The sequence below is a fragment of the Martes martes genome, assembly GCF_963455335.1.
Source record: "Martes martes genome assembly, chromosome: 1".
In the NCBI taxonomy this organism is placed as follows: Eukaryota; Metazoa; Chordata; class Mammalia; order Carnivora; family Mustelidae; genus Martes; species Martes martes.
The window spans coordinates 195,613,726-195,629,649 of NC_137888.1; the positions used below are offsets into that span (position 1 = coordinate 195,613,726).

The window sequence follows — 15,924 nt, forward strand, 5'->3', positions numbered from 1 at the left end:
GCCAGACGTACACAGGCTCTTCTGAGCAAAGTGGCCCACGGACCCTCCCACGGGGCCACCACTGAATGGTGTTGAGGAGGCTGCCTGAGCTACGTGATGGTGTCCTGTGGCCTCGGCCAAAAGCTCTGCACCCAACTATGACTTGTACAGAGAGAGTTGACTGCTGGGAGCAGAGAGAGAGCGAGAAGGTGGAAAGATGACTTCATGAGGGAGCAGAAGCCACGAGGAAGAAGGGTTGGCACTGGCAGGAGCCACAGGAGCCACAGAAGCAATGACAGAGTGTTGCTGACTCGACAAGAGGATGTTGGACCAAATGAAGCAACATGAAGGGACCACCACCCATGTGGCAGGCCGGCTGGCGTGCCCGTGCTCCCCGGGCCTCCGGAACCCTTACACGGCCCCGCTGCCAACTGGAGCCCCGCTCAGGGCCTGACGGGGACCCGCGCCCCACTGCTGACCCCCAGGAGCAGAGAGAAGACCCCTCTCAGAGCTGCGCCACTCAGCCCTGCAGCCCGGCCACCCGGTTCCTGGCTCCCGCGACAGCTCGTTCATGTGGTCCTTTTCAGTGCCCGTGGTCGCCAACCACAGGGTGATGGGGGACTGTGGCTGAAGAGTTGTCCAACCAGCATTGTCCAGTGGTTGCTTGGGGCCCCGCGGCCACCTACGGAGCTTCCCCAGCCCTCGGAGGACTTCCGAGGCAGCTCAGTGGGCACTGGAGGGGACAGCTGGGCACTTGGAGAGACCCAGAGTCACATGCAGAGTTGAGAATTAGATGGAGTCCAAGAGCTCTTCGGGCTCTCTGCTTTTCCACTCTTCAGGAAGGCTTTCCTCGGGCTGGTGACCAACCGTCTGGCTGCTTCTCCCTTGAGAAGCCCTGGAGGCTCCCGAAGGCACTTGGTCTCTGAAACGCCGTTGGCCACCCCCCGCCCGTCCCCAAGGGCTCTGTGTTCCCTGGACCTGGGGCAGCCCTGGAGCTCAGGATTTGTGTGATTGATGTGGGACCTCGTAGATCTCCATTGCCGTGGGAACTGGATGGAAAGCCAGCAGAGAAAAATAGATACCTTCGGAAAGGAGAAGCCCATCAAGCTCCACCCGAGGGCCAGCGGCTCCCCGAGGTACAGATGGCTTCATCTCCCTGCACCCTGTGTTACTGCACTTTAATGGGGCCCCGAGGGGGAGCCCAGAGAAGGAGCCCCACAGGGATCATTCCAGGCCTCAGCATGAGGAGCCGGTGGGCCACCGTTGCTAGCTCCCTGAAATCAGCGCTTCTGGGGGGTGGTCGTCTCTGCATTTGGGAAATATCCCAGCTCCCCCAGCTGGAATTGCAAACCCACAGCTGGAAATGGGGCTGAGGGGGAAGGCCTGCGGAGACCCCATGCCCACCGGCTGTAGCGTCCAGCTCCCAGCAGGGCTTCTCTGGGACTCCAGATCCACATCGATCTCATATGCTCCTTTCATATGCTCGTTTTAAGTGATGCTTTGGAATATCTAGAACCAAATCCCATGGGATCCGATGCCCAGCCTGACGAGAGGATCCACATGGGGGGTTAAGCACACAGATGCTGACACCAGATAGCATGGGTTCAAATCTCAGCTCTGGCATTTATGAGTGATTTTGGACAAATCACTGAACCTCTGCTTTTTCAGCTGTAAATGGGCCTGAAACAAGTATCAGTGGGAACGTACACTTAGTTAATTCCATGAAGACACAGAACAGTGCCCATAGAAGCTGCCAGTGTCCTGGGAGGGAAGCTGGGTGCAGGGGGCACTCCAGGCACTCCTCTGGCTTGGGGTTGGGCAGCTGCCGTGAACAGGGTGGGGTGGGGCAGAGTTGGCAGAGACCCCCTTGTGGCCTCCAGCTCTGCCGTGACCCCAGCCCTCTGAGTGGCAGTGTCTCGGGTGGCCTCCCGGCCACCCTCCTTCCCAAAAAGCAGCCAGCCCAGTTAGACATAGCCTCTCTTTAATGAAAATCATGGGGACTTTGTCACAGTGGGTCAGCTTGACCAGGGAGGTGTGACACGGGAAGCAGGTCGGATGCTGTCCTCTGCTGCCATGGTCCTAAGAAAGGACAGGTGTGCTGGTGGGGGCTCAGAAGATGTCAGGGACGATATAGTCCGTGTAAACGCCGTCAATCAGCCCTGCCCCGTTGTTGTGGACGAACCAGCAGGTCACCTCAGCCCCATGCCGGGGGTCCTTGCTGTAGTCTTTTTGCAAGCCCCTGAGGAGATACAAAAAGCTGGGGTTACCTTTTGGAGGCAGCAGGGCTGCACCCCCACCCCCAGAAGCCCATCCACCTATGACACCTGGAGCCCCAACCGATGATGGGGAGGCTGAGGACAGAGGTACTGGGAAAGCAGCCCGCTTACCTGGTGACTGTCAGCTGGCGGCTCTTCACCACCATGGTGGCATCTGTCTTTGTGGGGTCAGAGCCTGGGTGGGGGTCAGACACTTTATAATCCAAGGGGTGGAAGAATTGTCCTGGAAAGGCACATTGGAGCAGCAGTTGCCACAGGGGCCCTTGTATGCAGCAGGTGCGCACTGGAGGGTCAGAGAGCTGCCACAATGTTTTTCCTTGAGGGCGTGACTGTCTCTTATGTTTGGGCATCGAAAGCCACCTTTCGTCCACCTGTTCTGCTAATTGGACCTCTCCCTGTTCGCCCCCAGGCCCACTGAAGCTTTGGTTTCCCCTTGTGTTTGATCACAGGCTTTCTGAGGGACAAGACCCTCTCCAGGACAAGCCCTCTTTGGAGCTTGAGCCTTGACAGCCAAGGTGCAGGAGGACCTCCCCCAGTGCTCAGCTGCAAGTCTGACTCAAGCCCACAGACTGCCGCCGCGCACCCCCAGCACTGCCTGCCGGGCCGGTCATACCCAGCAGCCCGTGTGTCCGTGCCGACATCCGGTGGCTATCCAGCACATAGAAGCCCAGGAAGTCCTGGTGGACGGCACTCCCCTTCCACACCCGGTGCAGGACGACCTCAAAAGTGCCCCCATCTTCCACAGACACCACAAGGTTCCTCCTCCTGTTGATGGTCACTACCACCCTGCAGGGCCGGGCGGCCATGAGGGCAGGTGCAGCTAGATGACACCCCTCTCCATTCAGCTGCCCTCATCCTCCTGGATCCAGCTCTCATGAGCTCCCCTAACCCCTCACTCCCCGATGGAGGGGTGTTACCTGCTACAAGCTCTTTCTCACACGCTGCTATGGGGGGGAAGGGCTTACAGTGTGCTAGGCCCTGTGCCAAGCCCTCCACACAAGCTGCATCATTCATTTCTCACCCGGATCCTGTGAGGCTCAGAGAGGGTAAGGAATTTGCCCAGGGTCACACAGCTGGAAGCAGTAAAGCCAGGACTTGGACTCCAGCCTGTCTAATATCAAAGTCTGTGTTCTTTGCCTGCCACTCATCGTCTGTGTCCTCCACACTGGACTCTGCCCACTTCTTCCTATAGCTCTGCTGCTGGGCATCAGCTCTGGCACTTGGCAGAGTTTGGTGAATGAATGAGTGGAAGAAGGAACAAGCACGACACAAGGCACATTAAGACAGGTGCTGAAAGAGAAGCCCAGTGAGCTCTGGAGTTTAGCAGAGAAGAGACGAGGTAGGTTTCAGGGAATAGGCGGCCTTTGTGCTGGGCCCAAGAGGTGAGTTGGCTTGGTTTGGTGGCGATGGGAATGGACTGCAGGGCAAGAGCGCCATGGAAGCCTCGGCATGCTGGCAGCTGGGCCTGGAGCACAGGTCCGGAAATGGAGGGAAATGGACAGATCGTTCATAAGGCCCCACATGTCTGCCCAGCCCACACGGAGGTCACATGGTTATCATTCACTGACTTGGCTCAGGGGACAAGGGCCTGGCAAGCTCAGGCACCCGAGCTGACTCTGGGGCTTCCTCCCTTATCCCTCCCCACCCCTACTCTGGCCCCCCTACCCAGGCCCTGGCCCCAGCCTGGTTACTCGTGCTGCCGCAGCGAAGCCTGGTCCCTCCAGGAGAACACGGGTCCGCCCGAGCCAGGGTTCAGTGTAATGTTGTGAGGAGTCACTTCCAGCTGAAAGCCAGTCGCGGGGTTCGCGATCCCCAGCCGTCCGAAGTACGTGCCCTCTTGCTGCCCCGGGCTGCTGGCCTTGTTGCCAATGAGCTGCCCATTCACTGAGAAGCCTGCAGTGGGGTGAGGCGCCATCGGGTCAGGGAGGGTCCAGCTCTCGCTAGACGCCTGCCACCCTGCCTTTGCTCATGCCATGCCTCCCTCCTGGGAGACACCCGCACTCCACCTGTGCCACACTGGCTTCGAGGGTCTCACCTCCCAAGGGGTTAGCAGAGGCCACACAGCACCACTCCCCGCCCCTCTCCTCCCACCACACTAACTACCTGATACTTAGTCCTTGCTTCTGGGACATGCTGGAGATCCTGCCTCCCTGAGGACAGAACTTGTGTCTGTTCTTCCTCTGTGGCCCTAATCCCTGACTCAGGAGCAGGTCCCAGAGGCCTCCTGTGACCTGAGCAGTCCCAAAGCCCCCTCCTTGTCCTCATGACCCCAACACAACATGTTCTGAAACTGTCATCTGAGAATTTGTTCACCTGTCTCTCTTCACTAAGCTGCACAAGAACAAGGACTTTGGCTGAGCCCCTCCTGCACCTGTAGGCTGTAGGAGGTGCTCAGCAAACCCTAGCAGATGGCCTGACCAGACCAGGAGGGAGGGAGAGAGGGTGCCCCACAGACAGACAGGGAGTCATTCCCACCGCCTGAGCTCTGCTAGGGGATGGACTCTGAGGCTCCAGCCGGGAGACGGGGCAGGATCACTATGTAACTTGCAGAACTGGGTACAAAATGCGAGGGGCTCCTTGTTCAAAAAATATTAAGAATTTTGAGACAGCTAGAGCAGAGTATTAAACTGTGTGTGGGCCCTCCTAAGCACAGGGTCCTGCATGGGTCACATGTCCACGAAGCAGGTGTCGTCTAGGGCTCGGGCAGGCAGATGTGAGAGAAGGAGGCAGATTGAGCCCAGCCAGGGGACTGGGGGACACAGGCTGTGGTATGTGGAGGCCACAGCCACTGTCTTGTTCACGGCTGCACACTGAGGGTGGAGGGGTCCGGGTGCCACCCTGTCTGACAGAGTGCGTGATGTCCCCCATACCTGTGTCTGGGTCCTGCACCAGGCAGAGGACCACACCGGGCTCCTCGTTGATATTGAAGCACAGAGTATCCTCTTTCTGAGGCACGTGGATGAGGAAGTGGGGATCAGTGTCCACTGGGGGCATAGCATGGGGTCTGTTAGATTGGACATTGGGCAGGCGGGCTGGGGCCAGCTGGGAAAGCAAGACAGGGGTGTCCCTCAGACCCTCCCCAGGACTCACCTCCAGTCACTTGATTTGGCAACTGCTGAAAGTTGGAACTGGATCGAGTCGGGGAAGGCTGCAAAGCCGACAGCACGAACGCTGGGGAGTGAATGGCATTTAGGAGGACGGTACCCTGCTTTCCTGGGGCTGCTGGTTCCTCTTCCCAGGCCCCGCCACCCAGGCAGCAGGCCTGAAGCCACAGAGCAGGAGTGGCCCCCAAGTTCCTGATGCCTCCAGGTGTGCTGAACCCCAGTCTGTCTCCTTCCATGGGGACCTAGTGGGGCTGGTGGCACAAGAGGTCACCAGGCCCAGTCAGGGGGCCATTCTGAGAGCCCCAGTGAAAGGCAGTGAGGAAGCCTTCGACTGTCTGTCATTTCCTCCTCAGGCAAGTAGGGGCACACAGGCTGAGGGACTGCACGTGGGGAGGAGAGAGGTAGAGATGTGTGTCGGCGGGACGCGGTCACTTACTCTTTCTGTGTCCCAGCATCTCTGTAGAGGACAACGACAGAGGATGGCATCACCCTCACCACCCCACCTGAGAGGCACACACCTCGTTCACCAAGGTCAGTCTGGGCCCAGAGGCCAATCAGTCCTCAGCCAACCTTCCTCCCGGAGTCCCAGCCCTCCCCTGGGCACCCTGCCCCCCATCCGGGCCCCCTCGGCAGATACAGGTTCACAGAGGCCCGGATGGAAGCTGCCCAAGGGCTCCCCAGGCACAAAGGGGCAGCCGCTAGTTTGTGGTGAAGGGGAGGGGGATGCGGGGCAGGGAGCCCACGCCTGGGGCTGGAGCACGAGCTGCTTGGCCGGCCACCGGAAACCCCTCCTGAAAACCAACATATTTTGAAACTCACCCAACGGCAGAGAATCTGGAAGGAAGAGAAGGGGAAGAGAATTAAAGCCCAGGAGGTTTTTGACCCTCAGAAGCCTCCCCAGACCCACAGCCGCTCCCCGTGGCAGAGCACATACCCTCGGGGGGCTTGTCAATGGTGGGCTCCAGGCCGTCCTCGTCTGTCATGCCCCTGATGGTCATGGAGGTCAGCGGGGTCACGAACTGGTAAGCCAGCGACATCTGCAGGGCCTTGGCTGTCACGTCGGCCTTCTCCCTCCCCTCTAACTTCATCCTGAGAGACACACAGACCCGCTCCGAGCCCCGCAGCCTGGACAACAGCAGACTCGCGCTGCCTGGCCCTTTTTTGCTCATTTGTTCACTCATTCACTCATTCAGCAAACGTGTGTGGGGCACCTGCAGGGCGCCTGTCTCGTGGCTGCCTCCAAGGGCCTCATGATTTAAAGCCCTCACACCAGGAAAACCTGGAGATGTGGCAGGGCTGGGGGACGGGCCTCAGAAAGACACAGGGAATGGAACCGCTGTGTGATTCTGGGCGAGTGGTCTAGCTCCTCTGGACCTCAGCGTGCTCATCTGTGAAATGGAGATAACGAGGAAACTGGCCTGCAGGTTGTGGGGATGACCCGAGCGTGTGTGGACACCATGGCCCCACGGAGAGGGCAGCATCCCCCCTGCCCGGCCATGCAGCGGGGGCAAACCGTGTCCCACCCACACTGTTGACTAACTGGTTGATGTTAACCCGGTGAGCAAAGCTGAGAGCCGGTCCGTCTGACCTGCTCCCAGCCTCAGAGGCCCAGGAGCGTGCCTTCTCTGTTCACCGCATTGGTCCAGAGGCCCCGGTGTCCACCCCCCACCGCATGGGTCCTACCGCTTGGCCAGCAGCTCCTGGATGGTGAGGTAGGCCCAGAGGCGTTCAACGTGGTTCTCCAGCATGTGGCCCCGCTCCTGGAGCAGTCTCTTCATCTCCTCCTCATCCACCAGGCAGGTCGTCTTGAACTCTTGGCCCTCCTGAGGGTCGCGATGGAGTTGGGGGCTGAGCACCATGGAGGAGCACAACCGCTGGCCGGCGCTTCAGGCTTCCAGGGGCCCCGCTGTGCCCCGTCTCTGCGCTCTGTCCCCCGCACCCGGCCTGGCCTGACCCACTTGGCCCTTGATCCCACAAACGTTTGCTGAGCACTCTCAGTTGGGCGAGCTGGCCTCAGCTCTGGGGATCCCAGGGAAGGGAGGGGCAGGCCCTGCCCTCCTCAAGTCACTCTGGGGCTGCCAGCAAGCAGCTAGCTATTTCCACCACATTCCACTCCTCCTAAGGCCCACCACGCCCCCGCACACAAATGCTCCTCTCTTCTAAGCCACGGTAGCTGGGATTCCCTCACTGAGGGTATCCCGCGCACCGGGCCCCACGTAAACAGTGCAGGGATTCTTTCGTTCTTTCCACCCAGCTCTCCAGGACAGTATTCCCCTGCAATACAGAGAGGGAAACTGAGGCCCAGAGAGCTGGACCTGTTCGCTCAAGGTCACTCAGCTGGTGAGAGTGGAGCCAGGATGCAGCTCAGCTTTTCTGACTCAGAGTCCTGATTCTGAACCCTCGACCACAGAGCGAGGAGTGAATCCACACCCTGTGGTCAGGGTCTGGGCCTCACGCGTCTGTGACAACCTCCGCCCCCCCACCAGTGGTGTGTGTGCGCACACATGCGCGCGGGCACGCACACACACACACACACACACACACACACACACAGGTGCACACCGCACTGTGGCACAAAGCTGGGTGCACAGGAAGTGTTCAGGAAAAGGCTGGCCTCTTGCTCTCTCATGCCTGGGGGGAAATGATGGAAGGAGTAACAGGTGATGATTAGGTCAAGGCACTACACCTAATCAAGGCCATTTTGGTTCCACTGCAGCCCGTCCTCGGGCTGCTTGCATGTGGGAATGTTCAGGCCTTGGGGAGAAGGGGGTGGCATGGTGCCTGGGGTAAGGGGGATGGGGTGGAGAACAGGTGTGGATTTGGAGCCTCTGGGTGCTGCCTGACCTCTCCCCAGTCCGCAGTCCACTGTTTACCCCATGGGCCAGCACGTCAGCCTTGAAACTGCCCAGTTTGTTGTCAGCAATGCGTCCCGCCACCATGATCTCCGAGCCTTCATAGTACTGTTTATGGCGGTGCTGGGTCACGGCTGAGACGGTGTCCTGGGGGTAAAGCAGCTCCACGTCCACCAGGAGGGGGTTGGCTACCTGGTCGTAGAAACCCTGCGGGCGGAGGTGGGGCACAACCTCAGAGCTGATGGGCCACCCTGGGCACCCCATGGGGAAACCCGCTCACCGGGTGGGGTGTTGGGTCCCTGTTCTGCAGACAGAATTGCAGGCTCATAGGAGTTAAGGAAGCAGTTTCAGGTCCTACAGCTGATTCAAACCACATTCTAGAGCTTTATCTGCTCCTCTGTGTGGCTGGGCAAAAGGCTGCCAAGGCCGGGCTCCCCGTGGCCCGCCGTTGGTGCTACGTTGTGGGGCGAGGGGGGAGGGAGGAGACCTGCAGCTGCTGGGTGGCGTCATGGTCCTCATAAATTCTCTGGGCCCGTCCGTTGTTCTCCATGGACATGACCTCCAGGAAGTTGAAGTCCAAGTTGCGGCCAAAGCCCAAGTTGTAGAGTGGGAACTTGCCCCGGATGGCGTTGCGGACGTTCTTGAGGATTTGGGAATGGTCTGTCACCCCTGCAGCCACACACCCAGGCAGGGCCGGGATATGGACTCACAGGCACGTAGGGCACAAGGGGCCTTTGGGGCACACTCAAACCTATCTCAGACCCCCACCTCTCTCCAGTCCCCACCAGCATCTTGAGGCAATGTCTTCCACAGGCTCAGTGGGTGACTACGATAGCTCCTAATGGCCCCTCAGGAACATGCCCATCTATATGGATCCATCATAAGCAGACAGGATTCTGCTCTAACCCCCCCCCCAGAGGTCATTGTCATGGCCTCCCAGGCCCTGCCACCCTTCCCACCCCTATTCTACCTAGTCTGCACATGCCTGATGTTCTCAGGCAGGCCCTGCCATTATACATACTTGTGTTTTTTTGTCTTTGTTTTTGTTTTTGTTTTGCTCAAGCTGCTCCCTCTGCCAGACCTTCCTTCCTGCTTCCCTTCTCCTCCTTCCAGCCTGAGCTCACAGGTCACCTCCTCCAGGCAGCCTCACTGGGACCCTGCCTGGGCCAGATTTCCCTGATCCTATAGCCTCCTGACACCGTGATCTTTCAAGGCCCTCAACAGAACAGCTGCTCCTGGGTCTGCCACCCCAGTGGATCCTGTGCTCCTTGAGGACAGGGGAGAATCCTGTTCTCTCAGGATCTCTTCTTGGTCCCTAGTCCCATGCTTGGCACACCGTCGGTGCTGAATACATAGTTCGTTAAATTCAACCTGGGAATCCTGCCTGCTGTCCTGGGATCTGCTTAACCCTGTGTCATACAGGTACTTCCCCAATTGCCCAGCTCAGCAGAGAAATATGCCTTGTAAGTCCTGCAGACTTTATGCGCTGAACTCTGTCTTTAGATCAGGGCTTGACTTCTCCTGGAGCCTTTCTTCACCCCCTACAACATCTCCAGTAGCAGGATTTCCAAGCACAGCTTGCACGCCTTCTGTAACAAAGAGATCACCGCCTCCCAACATGGGCCTTGAGGTGCTTACCCTCTGTGGGCTCGCCATCTGTCAGCATGATGAGAACTGAGGCGTGGTTGCTGAGTTCAGGGAGGCTCCCGTGAGCTTGGTTCAAGATCTCGATTCCCCGGAGCAAACCTCCATTCAGGTTTGTGGCTGCAAAGGAAGGAAAGCAGGCCAGTGTATGCCCTCATTCCAAGGGGACAGAGGGGACGCCAGAGTGACTCAAGACCCCTGCACTTACCCCCAGCCAGGTCGAAGCGCCGCACAAATTCTTGAGCTGCTTGCATATTGGCAGGGGAAGCCGGCACCAGTGAGCCCTTCCATGATTGCACTTCAGACCCAAAGAGGACCAGGTCGAAATAGTCCCCTGGCCGCATGTCCCCCAGGATTTTAAGGAGCGCTTCCTTGGTCTGTAATGACAGGACGGTCGGTAGAGGGACATGGCTCCATGAGAGTGGCCCCTGTCAATTCCAGGTATGCATTTGAGAGATCCACAGGGCAGAGAGACACAGTGGACAAATGGGAAGGGACAGGCAGGACAGCCAGGTGGTGCCAGGAGAGGTCTGTCCTCCAGGCATGGATGAGCAGACAGAGAAGGCAAGGGGACCCCGTGTGGGGAGAAGAAATGACCGGGAGCTCGAAGGGGGCAGAATCAAGAAAGAATTTCTAAAACTCTGCCAGTGGAGACAGCCATGATTGCCCTGGCACGTTCGGTGTACCCTCCCATCACTAGACCCACAAGCCTGCGGGCATCCCACGGCACTACTGGGGAGCAGGGGCTCCTCCTGTCACGGTGGTACAGGGAGGACATGGCTGATGCCCGAGCCCCTGACTGCTGGGATTTCCTGTCAAATCACCCCGCCTCTGACCGGGAGCAGAAATCCCCAGCCCAGGCTCTGGCGACAGCACCAGCGTGGGCTGGGTGCTGGGGCTGGAGAAGCTGCTGCTGGGGGAACTGCTTCAAGCCACTGTTCACCTGTTTCAGTTTCTGGCCTTCCATGGAGCTGCTGATGTCGATCACAAAAACCACGTTCTTCTTCAGGTTCGTCAGGTTTTGGGGAGCAAAGAAGTGGGCAAAATGGTTGCTGGCAACCTGGAACACGAGAGGACAAGTGAAGCTCTTGTCACAAGCACCCCCGCCTGGTCTCTGAGTCTCGGGCCGGAAGCTTCAGGCTCACCAGGAGGTCACACAGTTGGTCTCGATTGACATCGTAGGTCACCTTGAAGTCCCCATTCAGCATGGACGTGGAGCACGTGGGGCAGGACTGCTGCTGACCCACAGTAGGGCGGAAGAGGACGTGACCCTGGAGTGGTGGAGGGCGTGAGGCATTACTGATTCGTGCGGCTGCGATCTGGATGCTCGCAGACACCATAAAGGGCGTGCATGCGCACGTGTGTGTGTGTGTGTGTGTGTGTGTGTGTTGCGTGGGCATAGAAATGAGTCTAGCGGGCCCTTCCCCCCGCTGCTGAGAGCACACGCCTGTAAGGTAGTAGGAGAGAAGACCTGTTTCTTTGTGTATATGCTTCTGAATCATTGGGCTTTTCTACAAGTGTCGCCACTTTGGGTACAAAATAATAGCAGTATGAGAACAAGAAACATAGTCAACTCAAAACTGTAGAGTGAAAAAGCAAGGCTACAACACTGTGCTGGAAAACAGAGCCCTCCACCCCCACCACCTCCTTCTGGTGGACAAAGAGCAGAGGCTGGGAGGAAGGACCCAGGAAGGAAGCTGGAAGCTAAGGTCTGGTTTGACTTGGTGTCAGTGCTCAGGGGATTAGGGATGGTTTTTACTCAGTATTTTTTTTTTCTCTCTCTCTCTCTCTTTTTAAAAAAAGATTTTATTTATTTATTTAACAGAGAGAGAGAGAGAGAGAGAGAGAGAACACAAGCACGGGGAGCAGCAGGCAGAGGGAGGGGGAGAAGCAGGCTCCCACTGAACAAGGAGGCCAACACAGGGCTTGATCCCAGGACCCTGGGATCATGTCCTGATCCAAAGGCACACTTAACTGACTGAGCCACTCTATACGTTTCTAGACTTGTAAGTCTACTTTTTCCTTAAATGCTTTTTAATTTTTACTTTTCATTTATTTGCTTGTTATAGAACTAAGATATACTCATCAAAAACCCCCTCCAAAACTTGAAAAGGATGGTTAGGAAGGCACAGACCCACAGCAAGCAAGTTTGCTAACACTCTGGGTGTCCTACTTTGCTTAAAAAAGAACCCCTCCAAAAAAAAAAAAAAGAACCCCTCCAAAACTGTAAGGAACATTTCCTTCATATAAGTTATGATAGAGTCACTACCAAAGGGAGGTGGGAACTGAAGGGATCGTTCCTGGCTCCATTTGAGGGCAAATTAGGAAGCAGGGCACCGGCTGGGTATCACCCACCCATAAGCCACACTCCGCCAGGACCTGGGAAAGGGGCAAGCAGGGGACTTCAGGAGTTTCTGCAAATGGGAGGTTTGTGACAAGTGGTTAAGCAGCGAGGTAGACCAAAGGCCTTCCCAAGCTGAGGTCTGTTCCCTAGAACCCTGGAGCTTGCGATCCTAACTGCGACAGCATCTGAGATTCCTTCGTGTGCCCTATACTTCCCTGAACACTTTCCCATGGGTGTGACACAGCAAAGAGGATACTGAGGCTCAAGCAAGTCGGCGGCTCACCCCAGACCACACAAACCAGCGTGGGCATGCCCCCAGCCTCGGCGCGCAGGCTTTTGTTAAGGTGCTCTGAGAATGAGAGCTACGAGTTCCCTGGTACACCAAACACAAAATGCCTACGTCCCTCACTAGGGCAGCCTGCGGCCCCTGCCTGGTTCCCAGGCGAAGCCTGGCTGAGAAGTCCCAAGGGCCCACCACCGCTCCCAGCCATACCACACACCTGTTTCCCTGAGAAGGATTTCTTGATGAGTTGGCTTTCTAGGTCCTTGGGGAGGAAGGAGGCCTGGGCATCCAGCTTGCTGATCCCCTGAGGCTCAAAGATGTCCACGTCGATCTGTGTCATTGAAGCCCCCAGTCTCCATTGAGGCCACCATCAAGACTCAGTCAAGAGCCAACCTGTGTCCTGGCTACCCACCGTGTGTGGTACCCACCTAGCCCTCAGCACAGGGCCTGGCATGTTATAGGCACTCCAAAAATAGAGGCCTAATGAAGGTGTGCATGCCTGGGCCCCTCAACTCGGCCACTACTGAACTGCCAGCAACAATCACAGCCCCTTCGGCTGCCCAGGGCTTTCTGGTCTACCAACTCCCGGGACGTTCAATATGTCTCGTGATCCTTGTGGCACGTCTGGGACATGCAGGAAGCCCCATTTAACAGATGAGCCAACCAAGGCTCAGAGGGAAAGAGGAGGTTGGTAGTTCCCTGCCCACAAAGAGCCCACTAGAACCTACCCAAGGAATTCAGTCCCTTTCCTGTGTGCTCAGCCCTGGGATGGCACATGGTGTGCCCTGAGCCAGGACTCGGAGCCATGACGAGAGAGAGGAAGGAGCCCTGCTCCCAAGATGGCTCCCCTGCAAACGGTCACCTGTAATCTACCTCGAAATGATGCACCAGCTGCTTGGGTTTGACTTTGATGACAATTTCGTACTGCTTGAGTTTCCTCTTCAGCACCTCTTCGTAGGTCAGCCGAAACGTGGCCTTGCTCCGGGGCCCAATGGTGAGGTGGATGGTGAATTGCTCCATTGTTCTCCCTGAGGCCCTGGACATACCGCCATCGGCCACAACAGAGAGACAAATGGTGAGTGACATGTGGGTCCTTGTCACCTAACGCGTGGCCCTCAGAATCAATTTCTCTTACACTCATGCTACTCCCGGGTTTCCTGGCTCTTCACCCTTGTCTTAGCTAGGTGGTCAGGGTCAAGGACAGGGCCCAAGGACAGGGCCCCCTTCTCCCAGAGGCTGGTCTGGGAGGTAGCCAGGTCGGCACCAGCCCTGTCCAGTGCACCGGTACTGGCATTTGAGTTCAGGCAGTTTGCTCACTTCCAATCAGTCTGGGGCTGTTCCCCAGCCAAAGCCACCTTACAGCCCTCAGGTCCGTCCTTGCTGGGGAGAGTGGCACCAGAACTCACCTGACAAGGCCGGCATTTTCTCCGGAGACAGCAGCTTTCCGGTACTGCTTCCATGCGGACACTTTGTCCTTTATGTCCCCGATGAATGCGTTTCCATCTGATGTGCTACAGGGAGGAAGAAGCCCTCAGGGGAAGTGCCCCTGGCCCCAACCACTCAGGTCCTTCATACCGGAGGTGCTCCCAACCCAGCCCTGGAGAAGGCCCTGTCCTGGTGAGCACTCGTGGGAGGCACCCCCTGCCACCTCTCATTGCCCACAGAGTTGTTCGGAGTTCCCATGGCAGTGAGAGGGGCAGCCATGGCCACAGGATCCAACAGGAGATCTTGGGTGCAGGCCTTTGCTGCTTGGGCCCTATGCTGAAAACATATTGTCAGAGGCCCCACTTTGCTCTCCAAGATGGGAGCCCAGAACAGACACAAGTGGCTTGCCCATCCCCTCCGTGCCAGCGCTGGCCTATGGTCTTTCCGGAAAGAAGGAGGAGATCGGCACTGTCCAGCCACAGGAGCCATGGCTTGGGGCTGGGGCTGGTGAATGGACAGCTCTGGGTGCGGGAGTCAGGCAGGGCACGCACATGGCAAAGTCACTGATGAAGGCCGTCTTGGGGATTTCCACTTCGAAGGCCACTTCCTTGGCTTCATCAGCATTGTTGACCACTTGGCTGGTGATGACATAGTGGGCAAAGCGAGAGGTGACTTTACAGTTGACTTTCAAACTCCGGATGGTCACGCCATCGACGGCCTAGAGTGGAAGTGAGGGGGCTGTGACTGGGAACGGGGAGGGGGGCCTCTGAACCATGAGGGATTCCCGTGTTGTATGGTGGCTCAGCACCCAGCTAAGAGGCCAGGCGCCCAAAGAACAGACCGGATCTCCCAGAAAGACCCACTCTATCCTCTGCCGGAGACCCTGCAGTGAGGCGTGCAAGCCCCCATTTCTGGGAAATGGAGTCCCTCTGCCCAGAGCGCTGATAGGAGGACACCCCCTGCAGGATGGGGGGGCAAACAGGCTGCAATATGGCCCCCCCCACAGACCCCTTTGCAGAGAATCTCACTCACTGTGTCCACAGTCTGTCGCTTCTGTAAAACAAAACCGGGACAAGTGTAAGTGGGAACATGTAGGGGACCATAGCTTATCTGCTAAGGAGTGGGAATGGGACACAGTCTGGGTCCTCTACCCCTCAGCCTCACCTCCCCCTCGCTGCTTGGACATTACCTCTTCAGGCAGTGGTGGTCAAGGTGGCTGCGGGTGGCCCCGGGCCCTGGGGTGAGGGTCTTGTGTCCCTCCTGGGCCCATTCTGGCCTGTTTCTGGCCTGAGGGGTTTACCCACATACCTTGCTGACTTTGGGCCTGCCTGCAGGTGAACCCTGAGTGGGCATGGCCTGCAGGACGAAGAGGGAGGCCAGGTACACGCACAGTAGCGCCCGCAGCCCCATGGTGCCGTCCATGGTCTCGAGGCTCCTGCTGCCTCGTCCCTTCGCTCAGACCGTTAATCAATAAAGTGCTGGATAAACATGGATTAAACATTAGACAAGGTGAAGGCAAATACCACAATCAGGGGGATCAAAATTTAGCAGTAAAATCGTTCTCCTTGGGGGGGATTCCCAGCTGCATAAACTCCTGACCAGCCTCAGACGGAGCCCCTTTGGACGGAGCCGCTCTCCGCCAGCAGGAATGGCGAAGCCCTGGATGGCCCATCTAAGCCTGGGTCTGGCACAGGCAACACCAGGGATATGGTGACATGCGTCAAGAAGCCACAGTTCAAAGTGGACTTCTGAAGTTCATTAGGTGTTACTTTCAAAATTCTTCAAGCATCAGCAACCTTTTCACAGTCACGGTCTGGCCGGGGTGGCAGATGGTGGAGTTGACCAAGTGTCCGCCCACGCCCATGGCTCTAGCTGTGCCAGCCCTTGGGCTGGTTCTGTCAGAGGCCGTCTGGCCGGTCCCGGGGATGCGTAATGGGCGACCCGTGCTTTAGGACAGTTTCTTCATCCCTCTGGACCTTCGCATCTGGATTTGGAAAGAATAGAAATGAGCCTCATT

The 15,924-nt window shown here is 57.5% G+C and overlaps 1 protein-coding gene across 2 annotated transcripts; it reads right to left on the reverse strand.

Moving 5' to 3' along the window:
- Positions 1-1,943: 1,943 nt before the first annotated feature.
- Positions 1,944-15,365, reverse strand: ITIH1 (inter-alpha-trypsin inhibitor heavy chain 1). 2 transcript variants are annotated; one of them, XR_013967957.1, is made up of 22 exons: positions 15,216-15,365; positions 14,940-14,960; positions 14,459-14,625; positions 13,889-13,993; positions 13,356-13,518; positions 12,700-12,813; positions 11,001-11,126; positions 10,799-10,915; positions 10,064-10,232; positions 9,850-9,975; positions 8,699-8,880; positions 8,233-8,418; positions 7,043-7,182; positions 6,294-6,448; positions 6,179-6,193; positions 5,796-5,816; positions 5,346-5,426; positions 5,126-5,239; positions 3,947-4,148; positions 2,869-3,720; positions 2,367-2,478; positions 1,944-2,218 (listed from the first exon to the last, which is right to left on the reverse strand). XR_013967957.1 is itself a non-coding variant. In XM_080823564.1 (22 exons), the coding sequence occupies exons 1-22, from the start codon at positions 15,327-15,329 to the stop codon at positions 2,089-2,091; spliced, it is 2,733 nt and encodes a 910-aa protein (XP_080679690.1). In that variant the 5' UTR covers positions 15,330-15,361; the 3' UTR covers positions 1,944-2,088. The 2 variants fall into 2 exon arrangements, 1 of the variants encoding a protein (XP_080679690.1); XM_080823564.1 differs by having other exon boundaries at positions 2,869-3,041; positions 15,216-15,361.
- Positions 15,366-15,924: the final 559 nt, after the last annotated feature.

Excerpts from the sequence above, each read along its gene's own strand:
- ITIH1 (XM_080823564.1), bottom strand. The coding sequence starts at position 15,329 with ATGGACGGCACCATGGGGCTGCGGGCGCTACTGTGCGTGTACCTGGCC. Across the intron at positions 12,814-13,355 it reads AGCTGGTGCATCATTTCGAG|ATCGACGTGGACATCTTTGA; the intron begins GTAGATTACAGG and ends TCAATGACACAG. Across the intron at positions 10,233-10,798 it reads AAGGCCAGAAACTGAAACAG|ACCAAGGAAGCGCTCCTTAA; the intron begins GTGAACAGTGGC and ends CTGTCATTACAG.